Source organism: Coturnix japonica, chromosome 1 (assembly GCF_001577835.2).
Source record: "Coturnix japonica isolate 7356 chromosome 1, Coturnix japonica 2.1, whole genome shotgun sequence".
In the NCBI taxonomy this organism is placed as follows: Eukaryota; Metazoa; Chordata; class Aves; order Galliformes; family Phasianidae; genus Coturnix; species Coturnix japonica.
Window position 1 is genome coordinate 30,357,922 of NC_029516.1, and position 17,613 is coordinate 30,375,534.

Genomic DNA, 17,613 nt, shown 5'->3' on the forward strand with positions numbered 1-17,613 from the left:
TTGTGTTACGATCTGTACTGCTGCAGACCCTCTCTGTGCACAGGGTGGGTGAAGATCACTGGGCTTCAACTACCATTACAGAATCACAGAATCACACAAATGACCCAGGTTGGAAGGGACCTCAAGGATCACGTAGTTCCAACCCCCCTGCCTGACAGGGCCACCAAACATACACCTTTACTAGATCAGGTTGCCCAGGGCCCCGTCCAACCTGGTCTTGAACACCTCCAAGGACGGGGCATCCACAACCTCCCTGGGCAGCCTGTTCCAGGACCTAACCACTCTCCTAGTGAAGAACTTCCCCCTAACATCCAACCTAAATCTTCCCTCTTTTAACTTAAAATCATTTCCCTGTGTCCTGCTATTGTCAGCCCTTTCAAAGAGTTTACTCCCCTCCTGGGAGTAAGTTCCCTTCAGGTATTGAAAGGCTGCAATGAGGTCACCCCGCAACCTTCTCTTCTCCAGGCTGAACAAGCCCAACTCCCTCAGCCTGTCCTCATAGGGGAGGTGCTCCAGCCCCCTGATCATCTTCCTGTCCCTCCTATGGACCCTTTCCAAAATCTCCATGTCTTTTTTGTACTGAGGGCTCCACACCTGGACACAGTATGAGAGATGGGGCCTCACAAGAGCCGAGTAGAGAGGGACAATCACCTCCCTATCCCTGCTGACCACCCTCTCCTGGCTTTTTTGACCATTCAGGTCAAGCATTAGAAACAAGCTGCTAGTTGCTTCCCAGGAATGTTAACATCTAGCTTTAGTACAGACTGATGGCTCCATTTCCGACGTGCATACACCTTTCTGTGAGGTAAAACCCTCACTGCTTCCCTTCGTTGCTCGCAGCGCTGTCACTAACCCCGGCACGCTGGGACGCACACAGCGCCGGGCCGCGGCTGCAGCTCCTCCCGCCGCCGCCTCACGGCGCTGTCCCCGCCGGGCGGCATGCGGGGCGCTCGCAAGCGGCTGTGCTCCGCCCTGCTCGTGGCATACGGCCTCTTCTCTCTGTACGCGGCCTACACCGTCTTCCTCCGGCCCCGCCGCCCGGCCGCCTCCCGCCCGCCGCACAAGGACCGCCGCGGCCCGCGAGGTGAGAGCGGCAGCACAACGCGACGGGGAACGGGCGGCCCGCGCCCGTGAGGCCTCGGCGTGAGCGAGCGCAGCGCCCGCAGTGCCCGCATCGTCCCCGTTGCGGGATCACGGGCAGGGGCGAGGGGGTGGTCCCTAAAGGGAGAGCGGGGCCGAGGAGCCCCTCATGCCCACAGCTATCCGCCTGCGCTGGCGGCCGCCATCTTCCTGCCGCCGTTATTGCTGGGGCGGGGCGTGATGAGGTGCGTGGGGTTCCGTACTGACTGCGGTGTGTGTGTACTTCATAAATGTCTGAGCTGGGGGTCTTATGTAAGTTGTGTGTTTGGGTATCGTAGGTATCGATCATGTTCCTTTGGGAAACGAAGAGTGGAACCCGTGGGAAGCTGATGAGAAAAGCGAACAGGTTGCTGCTCAGCAGAGATACGAAAGTGTTCTTAAGCTGGTACACAACGCAAGGTCTCAGCTAGAACAGACCAGTCTTAGAGTGCAGATCTGGGGAAAAGCAGCGATTGGTAAGCAGATATAGTGAGAACTTATTCATCACAACTTCTCTGATAGACCACTTTGCTTTTCTTTAAATGAATGTTACATACAAACAGATATACCTCCCCTGTGAGGACAGGCTGAGGGAATTGGGTTTGTTCAGCCTAGAGAAGAGAAGGTTGCAGTGTGACCTCGTTGCAGCCTTTCAGTACCTGAAGGGAACTTAACACCCAGGAGGGGAGTAAACTCTTCAGAAGGGCTGACAATAGCAGGACACGGGGAAATGGTTTTAAGTTAAAAGAGGGAAGATTTAGGTTGGATGTTAGGGGGAAGTTCTTCACTAGGAGAGTGGTTAGGCCCTGGAACAGGCTGCCCAGGGAGGTTGTGGATGCCCCGTCCTTGGAGGTGTTCAAGACCAGGTTGGACGGGGCCCTGGGCAACCTGATCTAGTAAAGGTGTATGTTTGGTGGCCCTGCCAGGCAGGGGGGTTGGAACTACATGATCCTTGAGGTCCCTTCCAACCCAGGTCATTCTGTGATTCTGTGATTATACGTATGATTGAAATCTGTGCATACCTGTAAATGAGAAGTATTAAGGAGGTGGTAGTTATTCAGAATTACATTAGTAACAGTATAAAAGTAACTACATGTATCAGCTCTTTTCAGTGCTGCTTTTCACATCTGTCAGAGAGCTGCAGTAATGGCCAAGAAACAGAATCACATTTTGAATCCCACATAACTTACAGTGCAACAGGAGATAGGCATCTTATTTGATTCAAACAGGATTCTTGTCATGTTTATGCTTTATGAATTTATGAATTTATGCATTGTGCAGTGAGAAATAGAGCATTTTGTGCACTGCTGCTCCCATCCATGAATTGGGAAATTGTTCTATCCTAGAAGACATTGAGTTGCCTCTCTGTAATTGGACTTTGGCTACTGTTGAAGACATTTAATTGTTCTTATAGAATCATAGAATTCTCAGTATTGGAAGGGACCTTTAAAGGTGGTCTAGTCCAACTCCCCTGCAATGAACAGGGGCACCCACAGCTAGATCAGGTTATGGCTCAGAGCCATATCCAGCCTGACCTTGAATGTCTCTAGGGACATCGCATCCACCAACTCTCTGGGACAACCCATTCCAGTGCCTCACCACCCTCACAGTAAAAGACTTTTTCCTTATATCCAACCTAAAACTCCCTTGTGTAAGTTTGAAACCATTTCCCATTGTCCTGTTACCACAGACCCTGCTAAGGAGTCTGTCCCCTTCTTTCCTGTAGCTCCTCTTTAGATACCAAAAGGCCACTATCAGGTCACCTTGGAGCCTTCTTTTCTCCAGGCTGAACAGCCCCAGCTCTCTCAGCCTGTCCCTGTAGGACGTGTTCCATGTCAGACATGATAGTTTTTGTGGCCATTGTTTGTAAAGTTTCTTTAGAAATGTCAAATTTCCAGCTTTAGTTAAACTTAGCACAGAACACACAATGTATTATGTGGTGATACCTTCTGTCATAAAATTCGGGTATTTCTCAAAAGCTTTAGAGAAATATGCTTGTGCTTGAAATGCTGATTAATACGTGTTAACTTTTAAGTGTTAGGGGTGCTAGAAGGAGATGCTAATAGAAGTGCTAGTGTGGTATATTATCATTTAGTGATGTTTTGTCAGCATAAGAATCTTTTCAAATGCCCTGATGTGTGAAAAAGTTCTCTTAACTAATTGCAAGTCTTAAAGATTATGGGGGTGCAGTGTCCATAGAAATTTTGATACTTCTTTTCTGAGTACTTATATTCTTTTCATTTTCTATAACTACTTTTTTTTTCCTCTTTTTTTTCTTGCTGGTAACGTAAAGATATGCATTAAAATTTGCCATCATACCTTCATCTTTTATGTAGGTCTTTACCTATGGCAGCATATTTTTGGAGGGCATCTTGAGCCAGCTGATGTGACTGCACAATGGAGAGAAGGAAGCCAAAAAGCAGGAAAAACACATTTCAGGTACTAGCTGGCTAAACTAACAAGCCTCCAGCTCATTAATTTTTGCTTTCCAATGCAGAATTTGTTAAAGAGCGTGGTAAGATACAGAGGTACATAATTTTGTCATTAAAAGTTGGAATTGTTTTAATATGAGTTGGAAATACTCTAATTTTGTGGTGTGTGAATAACTGAGGGACCTCACCAGGAAGTGGAACCAAGCCTGAGAAACATCTAAAAACTGAGGCACCTTAAAAGTTTTATATTATGCACTTTTTAATACCATTTTTGAAGGCTTTCAGTAAAGGTACAATAAAAGAATAGGAGACTAGACTGGCTTGGGTTGGAAGGGGCCTCAGAGTTACCTACTTCCAACCCCCTGCAATGGACAGGTCTGCCATCCACCAGCTCAAGATGCCCAGTCCCTCATAGCCCCTGCTGTTCTTCTGTCCACTCTTCTGCCCTCTTTGTGCAGACTGCAGGAATCTTGATTCATTGAAGATAGCTGAATGAAAGCACACTCAACAAAATGAAGCAAAGATTTCTTTTCCTGACAGACAGTTTCACAAAGGATCACTTATGGCAATGTATTAAGTTTCCTTAATAGCCTTTGGTGACACTTTTTGAAAAGCCAGATATGCTGTAACGTCCCTTTAGCTGTCTGTATTCCCTTATCCCCTTATCCCTTTTATCTGTATTCTTTCTAACACTCTCATAGGTGCAGGACACATTAGTGCGACAGCATTTCTCTGTAGGAGCCGTGTTGGCTTCTACATGATCTTATGATCTCATAGGTCCTTTCCAACCTTGATGTTCTATGATTCTATGGTAGTAGTGTGACATCCATGAGTGTGACCTTACCAGATCTGATAATGTTGCTCTTCATTGTAGGTTCTTCCAGACAGGGAAGTCGTACTGCCTACTCTGTAGCTCTCAGAGTCCCCTCAAGTTGTTTCTGTAGAAGGGAATGATGCTGACAGACGAGCTTTTCGTTAGGTGCAATATCTCTTCATACTGACAGCCACACAGACCTGTGCCAGCAGTGCTGCAGTTTCCATGTTTGAGCTCCGTCAGAACTCACAAGTGAAAACCATCCAGCTCCAGTTTCTTCACTTGATATAATAATGTGTTTTGATTTGTATTTCCTGCTTCACAGGAATGAGGTAGATGTGGAAGTGTTCTCTGCTGGGCTTTGATATCTGAGTATGTTTTCCAAACCTTTGCCATTAAGAGGTCCCACTAGTTCTGTACTTGTCTTTATTATATATTATTTATATATATAAACATATAAATATTATATATATATTTATATATATTTTTCATATATTTTGCTCTTTGTATATTTAAAAGCCTTCTCTAATCAGCCTGAACTTCTTTTTATGAGGTGCTTCTCATGTTACTTTTTAGCCTTGATCTTTTGTTTACATTTCATCTGCAGTATTTCATGAGCTTTGCTGCCCTCCTTATTAGGGCAAGCTTCTTGGTTTTTTTAGTGGTGACCTTTGCCTTTTCATAGCTTCTAACTATTCTATTAAGCCTGGTGGTGGGTTTTTTTCTGAGGTACTGCATTGTTTCTTATTTGGGTTGAGGTGCACAGTTCATGTGGACTTCTTATACAGCGTTTCTGTACAGCCTACGGGCTGCTTTCAGGCTTCTTGGTATTTGGACTACTGCTTTCAGAGCTCTGCTCTCAGTTCTTCTTGCTCTTAAGTAATTCCTTTATTTCATTTGAGGTATCTCCATGGTGAATATATTGGGCATCTTTTCCTCTGTTAAAATGTTTAACCTAGTTATATTGCTGTTCCAGAGGGGCTTTCTGACTGTCACCTTTGTGACTAGGTCTATTTGTACCAGTTTTCAGACAAGTAAGGAAAAACAAAGACTTCATTTGAAGCAAGGTGTTTACTGAGTCTAAAAATGCAGACTCCACATGTCAGTCTGATGAGGTATTGTTACAGTCTATGTGAATAGTGAATTTACAGCTTCTGTAACCTCCTTTATGTTTCATAACAGCTATTGTATTCTGACTGGTATTACATAGCACAACCTTAGTACTATGTTTTTATTACTGAAATGTGGTGTTTCCTTGGTCTTCTCCCTCCAGCACAACGTCATGCTGCAAATTCATGTTTCCTTTCATCTTTGCTTCCCCAGCTGTACATCGTGTTACTCCTGTACAACTGGTAGCCTCACAACACTGTCCATAGATAAAACTCTTTTCCCCCAGGTCTCTTTTTCCAAAGTATTATCTGTATATCCTATTTTCTGTATCAGGCATTCTGATGCTCAGGATATTCTCTCTTATGAATCTCAGCAATGAGGTTGTCACTGTTCTTGTGCATATTAAGTCATTTCTCATTGTATGTTTAACTTTGGATTATGTCTTGGCCTGATTTACATTAACCCTTTTAACAGTCTTAATTCCAAATCGTGATTTTTCTTGTCTCCAAAATAAGGCACTGAACCGGCAGCATGGCATATTAATTCAGGTTTAGAATATACTTAACCAAAGGTCAGCCTGTCTCAGGTATGTTCAATGAAGCCATCTGTACAGCTTTGCTGTGAATTCTCTTCTCATTAGGCATGCTTGATTTGAAACTGTTAGTCTCAATATTTAGTGCGTTACACCACACACTTATTCTCAGTTCATTAAAATTGATGTTTCTTCTAAATTAAGTGTATCCAGTAGTTAAAAAACTGTAGTAATGCAGTATCGTTTTTCAGTCTAGAACACGAACACTAAATTGATTTCTGAGGAGAAAAAAAATAACAAAAAACTTAGCCTTTTTCACTTCCACTCCTTCCTGTGGTGTGTAATCACTAATCCTTTGAGATCAGTCAACACACTGTTAACACAGCAGGTGATTGAAGAGCAGGAGCTGGCAAACACTGGTTTGCTTTGTGGCAGTTCAGGATGGGATGTTTATGTACTTGCACTTCCCATGCTTGTTAATGATTGGTGATGTAATGATTTTGCTACACGGCTGCAATTTCAATATTCAGAATATTGTGATAAATCTAAGAATGCAGTTTCATACCTAAAATGTGCAACCTGACCTGTATCAAAGCCTGTGGTTTGACCAGAGTCACACAAGCAGCATGAGTTTCTCGTTAGATACCTATCTCTTGCCTTGTAGATTCCACTCAGTATCAGATGATGCAGTCTGGTTATTGGGCTTACTTTAACATAACACTGGAACAGGCTGCCCAGGGAGGTGGTGGAGTCTCCTTCTCTGGAGATATTCAAGACCCGCCTGGACGCCTACCTGTGTGACGTGGTGTAGGGAGCCTGCTTTGGCAGGGGGGTTGGACTCGATGATCTCTAGAGGTCCCTTCCAACCCCTACAATTCTGTGATTCTGTGATAACCAAAATTTAAGGGAAAAACAAGCACCAGAGCAGCCTGCTGTCCCTTAATAAGACATCAGTTTTAGTAAGCTTCTACAAGTTTTTCTCTCCTTGTTCTAATGCATTATTCATTGGTTACTACTGGAATTAATAAAAAGCTTTTTTCCCTAAATAAAGCTGTGTTATAACTATATGTATTAACAACAGAAGAGGTTGTGCTCACATAGGTATACTGCATTTACTTTACTGAAGAAAAAAAGTCTCTTGTGTGCGGTGAGGATGCTTAGAAGATCAAGGTCAATAATTTGCCTTAAGGGTATTTACTGTTTGTATTCTGGTTTTCACAGCTTTATCACTGGTCCATCTGTAGTTCCTGGCTACTTCTCAGTTGAAGCTGAGAATGTTGTGCTAGTTCTGAATGGAAGAGAAAAAGCAAAGATCGCTTACGCCACTCAGTGGTTGCATTATGCACAAACATTGCTTCAGACTCACAAGATACGGCATGTAGCTGTTGTGCTGCTTGGAAATGAGCAGTGCAACAACGAATGGATTCAACCATACCTGAAAAGACACGGAGGATTTGTAAATCTGCTCTTCATAACGTACGACTACGCATTGGTAAATGAAGAAGATATTTTCCAGTGGCCTTTAGGAGTAGCTACGTAAGTGCTATAGGCACAAATTTACATTTGACATGTAATTGTTCTATACGAGGGCTGGAAATTGAATTGGAATTGTACTGCTGATATCCACAATGAGTATAGTAGAACACAGTCCTATTAATGATTTTCAACATGATGTGCTGGAATCTTTCAAAATTATGTATATCAATTAAAATAATAACATAGCAAAAGAAGAGTAGGATTTAGGCAGCTTCTAAACAAAATCAGCTTGTGTCCAGTGGAGTTTTCTGTTTGTTTATTTATCTTCAGTAGGTTTTCTCTTGAAATTTATGATAACTGCTGCTGCAATACATACACAAGGATTTAAAAGGTCTGTTTAGGACAGGAATGGGGTAGTAGTGGAGTACTATTGGTGATACTTTTTTTTTTAACCCCTCTCAATAATAAATTACATGCTTCTCGTTTGGAATTATTGTATTCCAGTATCAGATTAGAATAAGCTGGCTTAACTGCCTATTTACAAAACCTTTTTGTTCTACATAGTGCTCAGGCAGTGTATGTGAAGTGGATATGTGTTTGGTTCAGTTACATGTATTTTTTTGCAGTTTAATCCTTATTAACAAAGTTATAGTGTTTTAGCTGTGTATCATGGTAATACAAGAACAAAAGAATTCAGGATTATTTTCATAGCTTTGTGTTGCACTTGAATTTAGCATCCTGTGTTGAGCCAGTCTGCAAATGATATTTAGCTTTATACACAGTGCCGCTGAAGTATTGGATTCTTAATAGTGTCAGAGAATTGATGATATTGGGAGCTCATGAGCAAAAAGAAGTTGAGTTTTGAGATGTCAAGATTAAGGTGACTAAAACAGAAAGAAACAACAGAGTTGTGTTGTGTAAAAGAGATCAGGTGTTAGGATGGAGCTTTGCAGCCAGTTAGAAGACTTGTTGTTAAAAGCAAGTATATAGGCCAGATTTTCCAAGAGAAGAAGGGAAAGAAAGATAAATAGAATAGTGTAATACGGTTTGCCATGGGGAAAAAAAAAACAGTTCTGTGAGAGTAGATGAATCAGGCTAGAGATGAACTTGGAAAAGGCTGCTTCATCCAAATCTGGGAAGGTGGGGAAAATCAGTGTAGATATTCTAAACTATGAGGGCTGCTCTGAAAGTTATGTCTCCTGTTCTATTACGTTGGCCCATGCTTTCAGAGGTCGGTGTTGGTGGTACAGCAGTAGAGGCTGAACCTTCCCACCAATATTCCATTCCATGTTGTTGCTCTGTGATAAATGGCAGCAGAGGGGTGCTCTGACTTGGCAGTGCATATAGAGAGCAAAGGTATGGCCTTGAATTCCTCCACGTGGAAATAATGGCACCCATTGACATTCACAGATGCTTGCTGAATGTTTCTGGAGACCACCTAGTAGATACGAGAATGCTGAGGCACTGGGTGCGGTACATTTCAGCAGTGGCAATACTGACATGAAAGACAAGTCACGTTATGAATACCCACACATTTTTATGTGGTGATATGCAGGCTTTTGCTCATGTTGGTGAAAATGCACAGCTAATGGTGATGGCTGTATTGAGAAATACTGTTTTGTAGCTGATAATTTGTTCCATCAGAGTATTGTTTTGCTCATTGTTATAGTTTCTGCTGGAGTAAATAGGAGGCATTACTTTTGGAGCAACCTATGTATTAATGAGAATGAAATCATTGCAAAGTAAAATAGAGAGCAGATGCTTTGGGGAAAGTGTGTTTCTAAAAGGTATTTGTAGCACGCATGCACAGTTTCTGTGGTGTCAAAACAGGACAGAAGACTGTGGAGACATTCCAGAAGGGAGTGGTCATGACAGAGGGGAAAAAAGACCAACTTTTAGGAGAAAACTTGTACTGGTTTGCTTATGGTTACAGTGCAGGTTGGTTTATATATATATATATATACATACATACATATATATATATATACACACACATATACATATATATATATATGAAAGGGGTTTTAATCTTAGAATATGAGACAGTAAACATCAAATGATGCAAAGTGTATTTTCTTTTAGCATTAAGTGTGTAATTATCTAATATGTACATTATATGTATTATATGTACATTAATGTTTACATTCTCTTTACAGCTACAGAAATTTTCCGGTTGTAGAGCCCAGTTGGTCAATGCTACACGATCCAAGGTCGTATCTCTGTAATTTCTTAGGAACAGTTTACAAGAACTCTTCTAGAGAAACCCTGATGGAAATTCTGAAGCAGGATGGGCTTGATAAACTTTGCTGGATTGCAGCCAGAGAACAGTAAGACACCGATTCGCTTCTTGAAAATACCCTGAATTTTTGCCTGCTCTGTTACTACCAGTCCTTTCTTGAATGTTAAAAAATGGAACAAATAATGATAAAAGTCATGATTAAAGAGAACACTGCTAGGATTCTTTGCGTAAGGCTTAGTAACATTTTAAATACCTAGAAAAATCTTGTATGTAACCCATATGTAATGACATCATTTTTTTTCCTTACATGATTATAATGTAACAAGAAATACTTAAGTCTTGTGTGTGTTAATCTTTCCAGAAGAAAAAGGCAGCAGTATTTTGTTGTGTTCTATACAAGGGTGGGTCTAATTTGAGCAGCATAACTTTTTTGCTCCTAATAGGTAGAACAGATCTTCTGGCTAGCAGAAATGGAGTTCTGATTGCTTTTCTTAATTTTGCCAAGCATCACCTGTGAAATGATTGCTAGTAGTCAGAGCAGTGCTTTGGAAGACCTCTGCTACCCTGATCAAAAGCCTCAGGAGGTGAACAGTATCTGTGGCATAACTCTTATCTCACAGACATGCTGAGACACTCCAGGCATACTAACAGGGTTAACAAATTGCTGTACGTGCTAGAGCAGAGGGATTTAAAGAGTAAGTCTTCACCAGTCTGAAGGATTTCAAGCAAAAAAAAAAGGTCATTGGGAAGTCCATCAAGTGTTTCCCTGTCTCTTTCTGAACTCAATTGTGGAATAATTGGACATATGCATCACCTGAGTCATGCAAAAGATTTAAAATGGAGTTTCAATCAGCACCTTATCCTTTTGTATGCTACTAAAAGGTCCATATCTAAAAAGGGTTGTAATCTGGTTTTAACAGTGGTATTTCAATAAAGTTTAAGATGAAGTTAAGATGAAAAGTAAAAGCTTTTTTTTTTTTTTAACATTCACATTTTCAGTTCTGTAAGCAACTGATATTAAAGCACATCTCTGCTTTTCATTGTAATGCACGTGGGAAAGTTGTTAATTTTCAACCTCTTTATGTTCCTAGGTGGCAGCCTCAGGAAACAAATGAAAGTTTCAAAAACTATCAAGATGCTTTGCTGCAGAGTGATCTGACATTGTGCCCAGTGGGAATAAATACTGAATGTTACCGAATTTATGAAGCTTGTTCATATGGATCTGTACCTGTTATAGAAGATGTAATGACACTTGGTGACTGCAGAAATTCGTCAGTGTACCACAGTGCTCCATTACAATTATTAAAAACCATGGGGGCTCCGTTTATCTTTATTAAAAACTGGAAAGAGCTTCCTGCTGTTTTAGAGAAAGAAAAACAAATGAGCTTACAAGAAAAAATTCAAAGAAGAAAAAAGCTTATGGAATGGTATCAAAACTTCAAAGCATGGATGAGACAGAAATTCATTAATACTTTGGAAAATTCATTTCTGCCCAGTGATAAAGGATAAATGTTCCCTTTGGAAAATCTAGAATAGATTGAAAGCTTAATTTCATTAACCTTCTGAGGAAGCTTTTATACAAATCAAAATCCCAAAAGGTGGGTGTGTTCTGTTTGAAGTCAGCAGATTTAGCCTAGCTGAGCCATGAGCTACGTTTGGCCTTCCAGCCGTGACAGTTTTCAGAGAGGACGCTGATTTAGAGGGATGGTAGCCCATAAGGTTAACAACAATTTTATGACTGTTTTTGTAAGTTCCATGTTGATATGTGGACGTGGTAAATTTTTTTAAGGAAGCCATCTTTGAGCATGTGAGCTTGTTAAAATACAGCATGAGAACAACAGTTGTTTCTGAAGATAAGGAAGGGAAAGCTATGTTGTACAGAATAATGTGTTATGAGAACTAAAAAGAAGTATGGTTGTAGCAAAATGGCCAGGTTTAGCAGTCATTGTATCTCCTGGTAAGTACTGACTTTGACAATGTGAACTGTTTACTTGATTGATGTGTTTCATTTCCATGGAAGTGGTCATAAAGCTGATTAAACACTGTGGAATAAAAACATGTATTTCCAGGTGAAAGTAGAGAACTATTTCTTGGAAATATTTCATAGCAGTCTATTTCCTGCTTAATTTCAGATACCAAAATATCTTCTATTTCCAGTTAGTTTTAGGACATACCTTTCTGAAGCTTGGCTGAGAGAGCATTCATTACCTGCTGTTACAGCTGTACAACCTGAGCGTTTGGCCTTAAATGTGAACCTGCATGTTGTTTATCTGGTTGCTAAAAGTCTGCTGGAACTTGTCAGCTCCAGACAATGGCAGGAATACAGCACTGCATGTTTATGACACCGTGTATACAACAAACAGATTTCATTAAATGTAGTGAAAAGTATTTGCTGTTATCTTCTGTGTGTTTGGCTGTGCTGTTTTTCTGCATCACAGCATTGGCAGATGTAGGGTGGTGTAGTTTTGTGTCTTTGAGTGTTGGTATGCCATATCAGCTCATTCTCAAGTAGCGATTCAAAAGCCTGTACGGGTGAATAATATTCACTAGTATAATGATACTATTTAGTTCTGGAGTGTGTCATATGAGTGCATTTCTGTGTTTCTTTTCAGGTTTTCTTGCATGCTTTCTGTTTGTAAAAAGAAAACCATATAAAATCGCTGGCTTCACTGGCAGCAGGTGATACAGTGGCTGTTCTAGATCTGCAATTATGCATGTTTCAGGGCACCTGGATTTTGGGGAACTTGCATTCCAAGTGCAGTCAGTAGAGAAGCAGATGTTCTCAGAAGACAAGTGAGTTGAATCCAGGTGACCTGACCTGTATGTCTAAAATAGATTTCCCGTGACTGTCACCCTCCTATTCTGTCTGAAGCACTGTGCAATTGCAGTACAATGCAGATGAACTCCTTTCAGCAGAGACTGGAAATTCAGCAGTCACCATTCAGCACAGAGTTGATGAACCCTGCTTAGAGGAAGAGCCTGGAAAGCCAACGGTATTCTGAATTCCATGAGAAGAGGAGTGGCCAACAGGGACAGGAAAATGATTGCCTCCATCTACTCTGCATTCATAAGGCCCCATCTGTGTCCAGGTCTGGGGCCCCCAACACAGGAAAGATGCATAGCTGTTGGAGAGGGTCCAGAGGAGGGCCATAACATGATCAGAGGGCTGGAGCATCTCTGCTGTGAAGATAGACTGAAGGACATTGGCCTGTTCAACCTGGAAAAGAGAAGATAGCAGCCTTCCAATATTGAATGGGAAATCTTTTTTTTTTTTTTACAAGGGTAGATGACAGTTGGACAAGAGGGAATGGTTTTAAAGTAAAGGAATGGAGATTTAGATTAGATGTCAGGGAATTTTTTTACTGAAAGTGCTGAAGTGCTAGCACAGGCTGCCCAGAGAGGTGGTGGATGTCCCATCCCTGAGCTGTTTAAGGCCAGGTTGGGTAGGGCCCTGGGCAACCTGATATACTACTTGATCTAGTGACTGGCAACCCTGCCTGTGACAGGGAGGTTGGAACTTGATGATCTCTGAGGAGCCTTCCAACCCAAACCATTCTGTGATTCATATTCACCTCCTTCTGTCCAAAAGGAATTAATGCTAGAAGTTTTTTCCTTTCATTTTTTTTCTAATGTTAATGAAGCAAAGAGAGACTTCGAACTTATGAGAGAGATGCATGTTCTGTTTTAGGAATTAGCCTTCTGGTTTGCGACTGTGATGGTGAAGTATGGCTTTGCAGAGCGCAACCAAACATTGCGTTGCATCAGATAGTGAGTGTGGAGCACACTCGAGCCTTTCTTAAATCAAGGATACTGACTGTAACTTCGCATACTGTATAGATGACCAAGTTGGCAGTAATTTGCATAGTGCCTAGATTTGTGTGCTGAATACTGGTAGCTCTAGCAGTTTTGTTATCAGAGATATTCCATGTTGATGAAGACTTTACAAACTAATCTGGATTGCCTTGCTATAAGAGGAAACAGCTAGCTTCTCACGCTTTACGTGTTCTTCTCTCTTACATAATTCTGAACCCATTAGGAATAGCTGTGAATGTACAGTGTAAGCTGTTTAAAAGGTCAGCTCCAGTGCAATGTGCTTCCAGAAAAATGTTTCCAGTCCTTGTAGCTGTTGATAATGCTGCAGATAAGGCTGTGGCTGCAAAGAGTCAGGATCCTGATTATTTACCATTCTTGGACATTAAAGTTGCATGTGTTTCAATATTTAGGTATTTCTATGTTTTTAGGCACTGTCTTTCAATGACTGAAGGTTATATGAGTGGTGCAACTAAAAGTTTTGTAGAAGGCTTTCTCATAGGAGTTACTAAGCGTGAAAGTGCTCCTATCACCATGTTCTCTCTTGGCCTTACCAACACAATTGCAAAACCACAGAAATAAAATCCTGTTACTTCCTGGGAAACTTTCCAAGTTAATAAGAACCTCCAGAGCTGAGCAAACTCAGCAGCTGTGGCAGCAGCTTCCATTCTGCAGTCCTAAACTATTTCCAGGCATTCTTCCTACAGCGATGGGAAATGAAAGACAGCAGAAGATTATACTGATTTTGGCATGTTTGTGAAGACTAACGATGGGAGAAACTAATCTTACTTCAAATCCAAATCCAACTGTGCACTGCAGAACTTGCTTCCAGGAAAACTGCTACCATAAAGCATGTTGGGACTGCCATTTTCCAATAGCTAAGAAGGAGTCCAATGTTTATGTAGTGATGTGAATGGTACACAAAGGATTTGATGAATCAGCCAGAGAAATAAAGCTGATCTGATGAAAATGTGCCTGAAGGGATGACACATCGTTGACACAGGATCTCAGGACTTTGTGTTGGTTTTGCTTTCTGTGTCCACAAAGTTAAATAGTTTGTTTGAACAATGAGCCATCCTGGGGTCAGTCCAAGAGTGATGCTATAAAAGCCATGCCGTGCAGCAAAAACAACAGTAGTTCCACACTCTTGTTCTTTCTTCTCCATCCAGAAACTTAAGCAGTCACAGGGAACTGCATAGATTTCTTGTTAATTACCAGCCCATAAGCCACAACTGCTAATCCTGATAAGGAAACAGCTTGCAAGAGGTTATACTACTGATTGACACCTGAATTCTTTGGGTGGATAAAATTTTGGGATTTGTTCAGGACCTCTCAAACAATAAAAACCAGTAAAAGGGCACATACTTTTATCTTGCCAATTTAAGTACTTCTCCCATCTTTACTACAGATCTGAAGACCACTTGAATATTAAAAATCTCTCCATGTGACTTCAGTTCTAAAGAACTTAAAAGCTGAAAAGGCAGTAGAAGTGTAATCCAAGGGCTGAAAGAAATGCTCACCAGCAGTAGGTGAATATGTATATGCATTTCTGATGCATTTCATTCAAACTGCAAAGGAAAATGCATCTGAGCACTGGAACTACACATCAGCAAAGTGGTGGGGCAGGTATTATCTCAGCCAGCCCCTTATCAATCTAATGGCAGAAGGATAAGTTTAAAATGTCTCCTATTTGATATTTTCTGCAGTTCAATCTGACAATCCACAATTCCTGTTTTTTTAGGTGATATTCCTATGATCTTCATGTTTTTTTTAATCTTCAGGAATGCGTTTTTAGCTTGGGCTGCATTCTGAAAACAAAGCAAACCAAAATATTACACACAGCTTCCATGAAATGTGTATTTTCAAATTATGAGATGCAAAATAAATGCTTCGAAGAGAAACGAGCCATTCACTGAGATCCAGATGAGGACACAGCATAGAAGAAAGTTGTGCAGGTGGCCACATACAAAGGAAAACAAGTCTCTGAAAGGCTGAAATTAGCCCAATTCTTCCAAAGGAAGTTATTCATTCAAGCTGTTAAATGCTGTATTTTGAAGTTTGTTGTATCTGAGGAGTTTGTTCAGGGCCCAAAATGCAAAGTCTGTGCATAAGTTAATCTTTTTTTCTTCTCCAGCTGATACTTTTGCTGGGAGGCACTAAAACGTTTTCCTCCATGGCTGCTTATTTAGAACCAAAGAATTGTCTAGGTTGGAAAAGACCATCAAGACCATCAAGTCCATCCATCATCCTGACATACCGAGTTCTGTTCAGAATATTAAAGTATTTGTGTGATCATGGCACCTGACAACCCTCATCAGCAGTTAGGCTGCTGCAGTGCTAAGGCACAGAATACTCTTAGAGGTGAGGAGCCCAGGTTCAAGCCTTGGGGCTGGACTGGGCAGAACAGGGATGCTGTTCACAATAGCTGATGTCATCTACTTGGACTTGCGCAGGGCTTTGATATGGTCTTGCAACACATCCTTATCTCTAAATTGGAGAGGTGGATTTGAAGAGTAGACTATTCGGTGGACAAAGAAGAACATGGAGCTGTTGGAATGGGTCCAGAAGAGCACCACAAAGATGATCAGAGGGCTGAAGCACCTCTCCTATGGATAAAGGTTGAGTGAAATGGCCTTGGAGAAGAGAAGGCTCTGGGGAGATGACATTGCAGCCTTCCAGTACTTGAAGGGAGCTTACAAGCAGGAGGGGGACTTACATGGTCCAATACTGACAGGACAAGGGGGAATGGCTGTAAACTAAAAGAGGAGAGATTTACGTTAGATGTTTCTATGCTGTAGAAAAAAAAGAATAAACCATCTCTGCTCCAAGAAACTCAAAAAAAAGCCAAAGAGTTCAGACAACCTGGGTGGGACTTTAGCAACAAAAGAGATGGTTTTTCTCCTCTCATTCATTTTTGTTTCCTCTTTGTCTCCATTTCCTGTCAAATGGCATGTCATCTAAACCACGCTGTGATGGGGTCAGTTTAATTATCCAAACACTAAAGTCTGCAGTGTGAAATTGGGAACTGATAGCAATGGTGGAATGTAGCAGCTATGTAAGGACCTTGGTTTGATGGAGGGATTTTACAGGAGAAGCAACAGTGTTATTTATAAAAGTATTCCCCGTACTCAAGACAGGATCGAATCTCTATTTAGAAACTTCTAGTCATCAAGAAGTATGAAAGCATGCACCAAGAAGTATGAAAGCATACAAAAGGTGCCTTTTGTAATTTCCTCTTGTTTTCCCCACACTCCAGTGGTCTTCTGCTCATAGATTCACATTTTTAATCCTGTGGGGGAAAGAGAGAGTCAAGGACAGCTGTGTTTCCCTTATGAGAGGTGGAAACGTACTGATTAATTTCTATAGGGGTGTTAATAGTGCTTTGCGCTTCTTTCAAGTGCTGGCAGAGATTTAAGACAGCCAGTGACATGTCCTCTCTGCTATGCAGCCTTTAATTGTATATTCCTGTTGCTGGAGGGTTCACTTTATTCATTTAATAGCAATTTATCAATTGCAGTAGACTTGCTTTGCTATTGACTGTACATCATGGTTGTTTTACCATAAAACTTGAGCAGCCTGACTCACACTACAAGTGAAGTCAGCAGACCAGCTGGGGAACGTACACATGGGAATCTGCAAATTACACCAAGTTGTACCAATTTTCTTCCACTGTCTAATCAGACACTGATTGTTTCTTCATGTACGTCTCTTTTCTTTCTGTGCCCTACAAAATGAACTGCGCTGATTTTACCCAGATGACCCACTTTTCCCGCTGTTATTTTAAGATTATAGCAAAGTGCCTTCTATTTAGTAGGAATAACATTTTCTTGTCCCTGTGGAGGTTCTCTAGCAGGCACCCAATCCCAGCATAGACATAATTAGGCTTTTACTGAATTTCTGCCTCAGCAAAGCTCCTGCTGTCACACAGTGTGCTGTCCAAATACCTCTCTGTAGGATATTACCTCACCTGAGTGCCTGCGTCTTAAACCTTTATAGTCTTTTGTTCAAGATTTTTGGCTGTCACTGTATTAAAGGTTGAGTGAAAAGGATTGTGCTTCCAGGAGCAGAAGAGAGAGGTGAA

At 41.3% G+C, this 17,613-nt stretch overlaps 1 protein-coding gene across 2 annotated transcripts; it reads left to right on the forward strand.

Moving 5' to 3' along the window:
* The first annotated feature begins 920 nt into the window (after nt 1–920).
* RXYLT1 (ribitol xylosyltransferase 1) lies at nt 921–11,797 on the forward strand. Of its 2 annotated transcripts, none has more exons than XM_015855410.2 (6): nt 921–1,084; nt 1,419–1,595; nt 3,456–3,558; nt 7,229–7,543; nt 9,640–9,810; nt 10,814–11,797. In XM_015855410.2, exons 1-6 carry the CDS (start codon nt 940–942, stop codon nt 11,229–11,231), a joined length of 1,329 nt encoding a protein of 442 aa, XP_015710896.1. In that variant the 5' UTR covers nt 921–939; the 3' UTR covers nt 11,232–11,797. The 2 variants fall into 2 exon arrangements, with proteins under 2 accessions (XP_015710896.1, XP_015710905.1); XM_015855419.2 differs by lacking the exon at nt 921–1,084 and adding an exon at nt 1,179–1,325.
* Nucleotides 11,798–17,613: the final 5,816 nt, after the last annotated feature.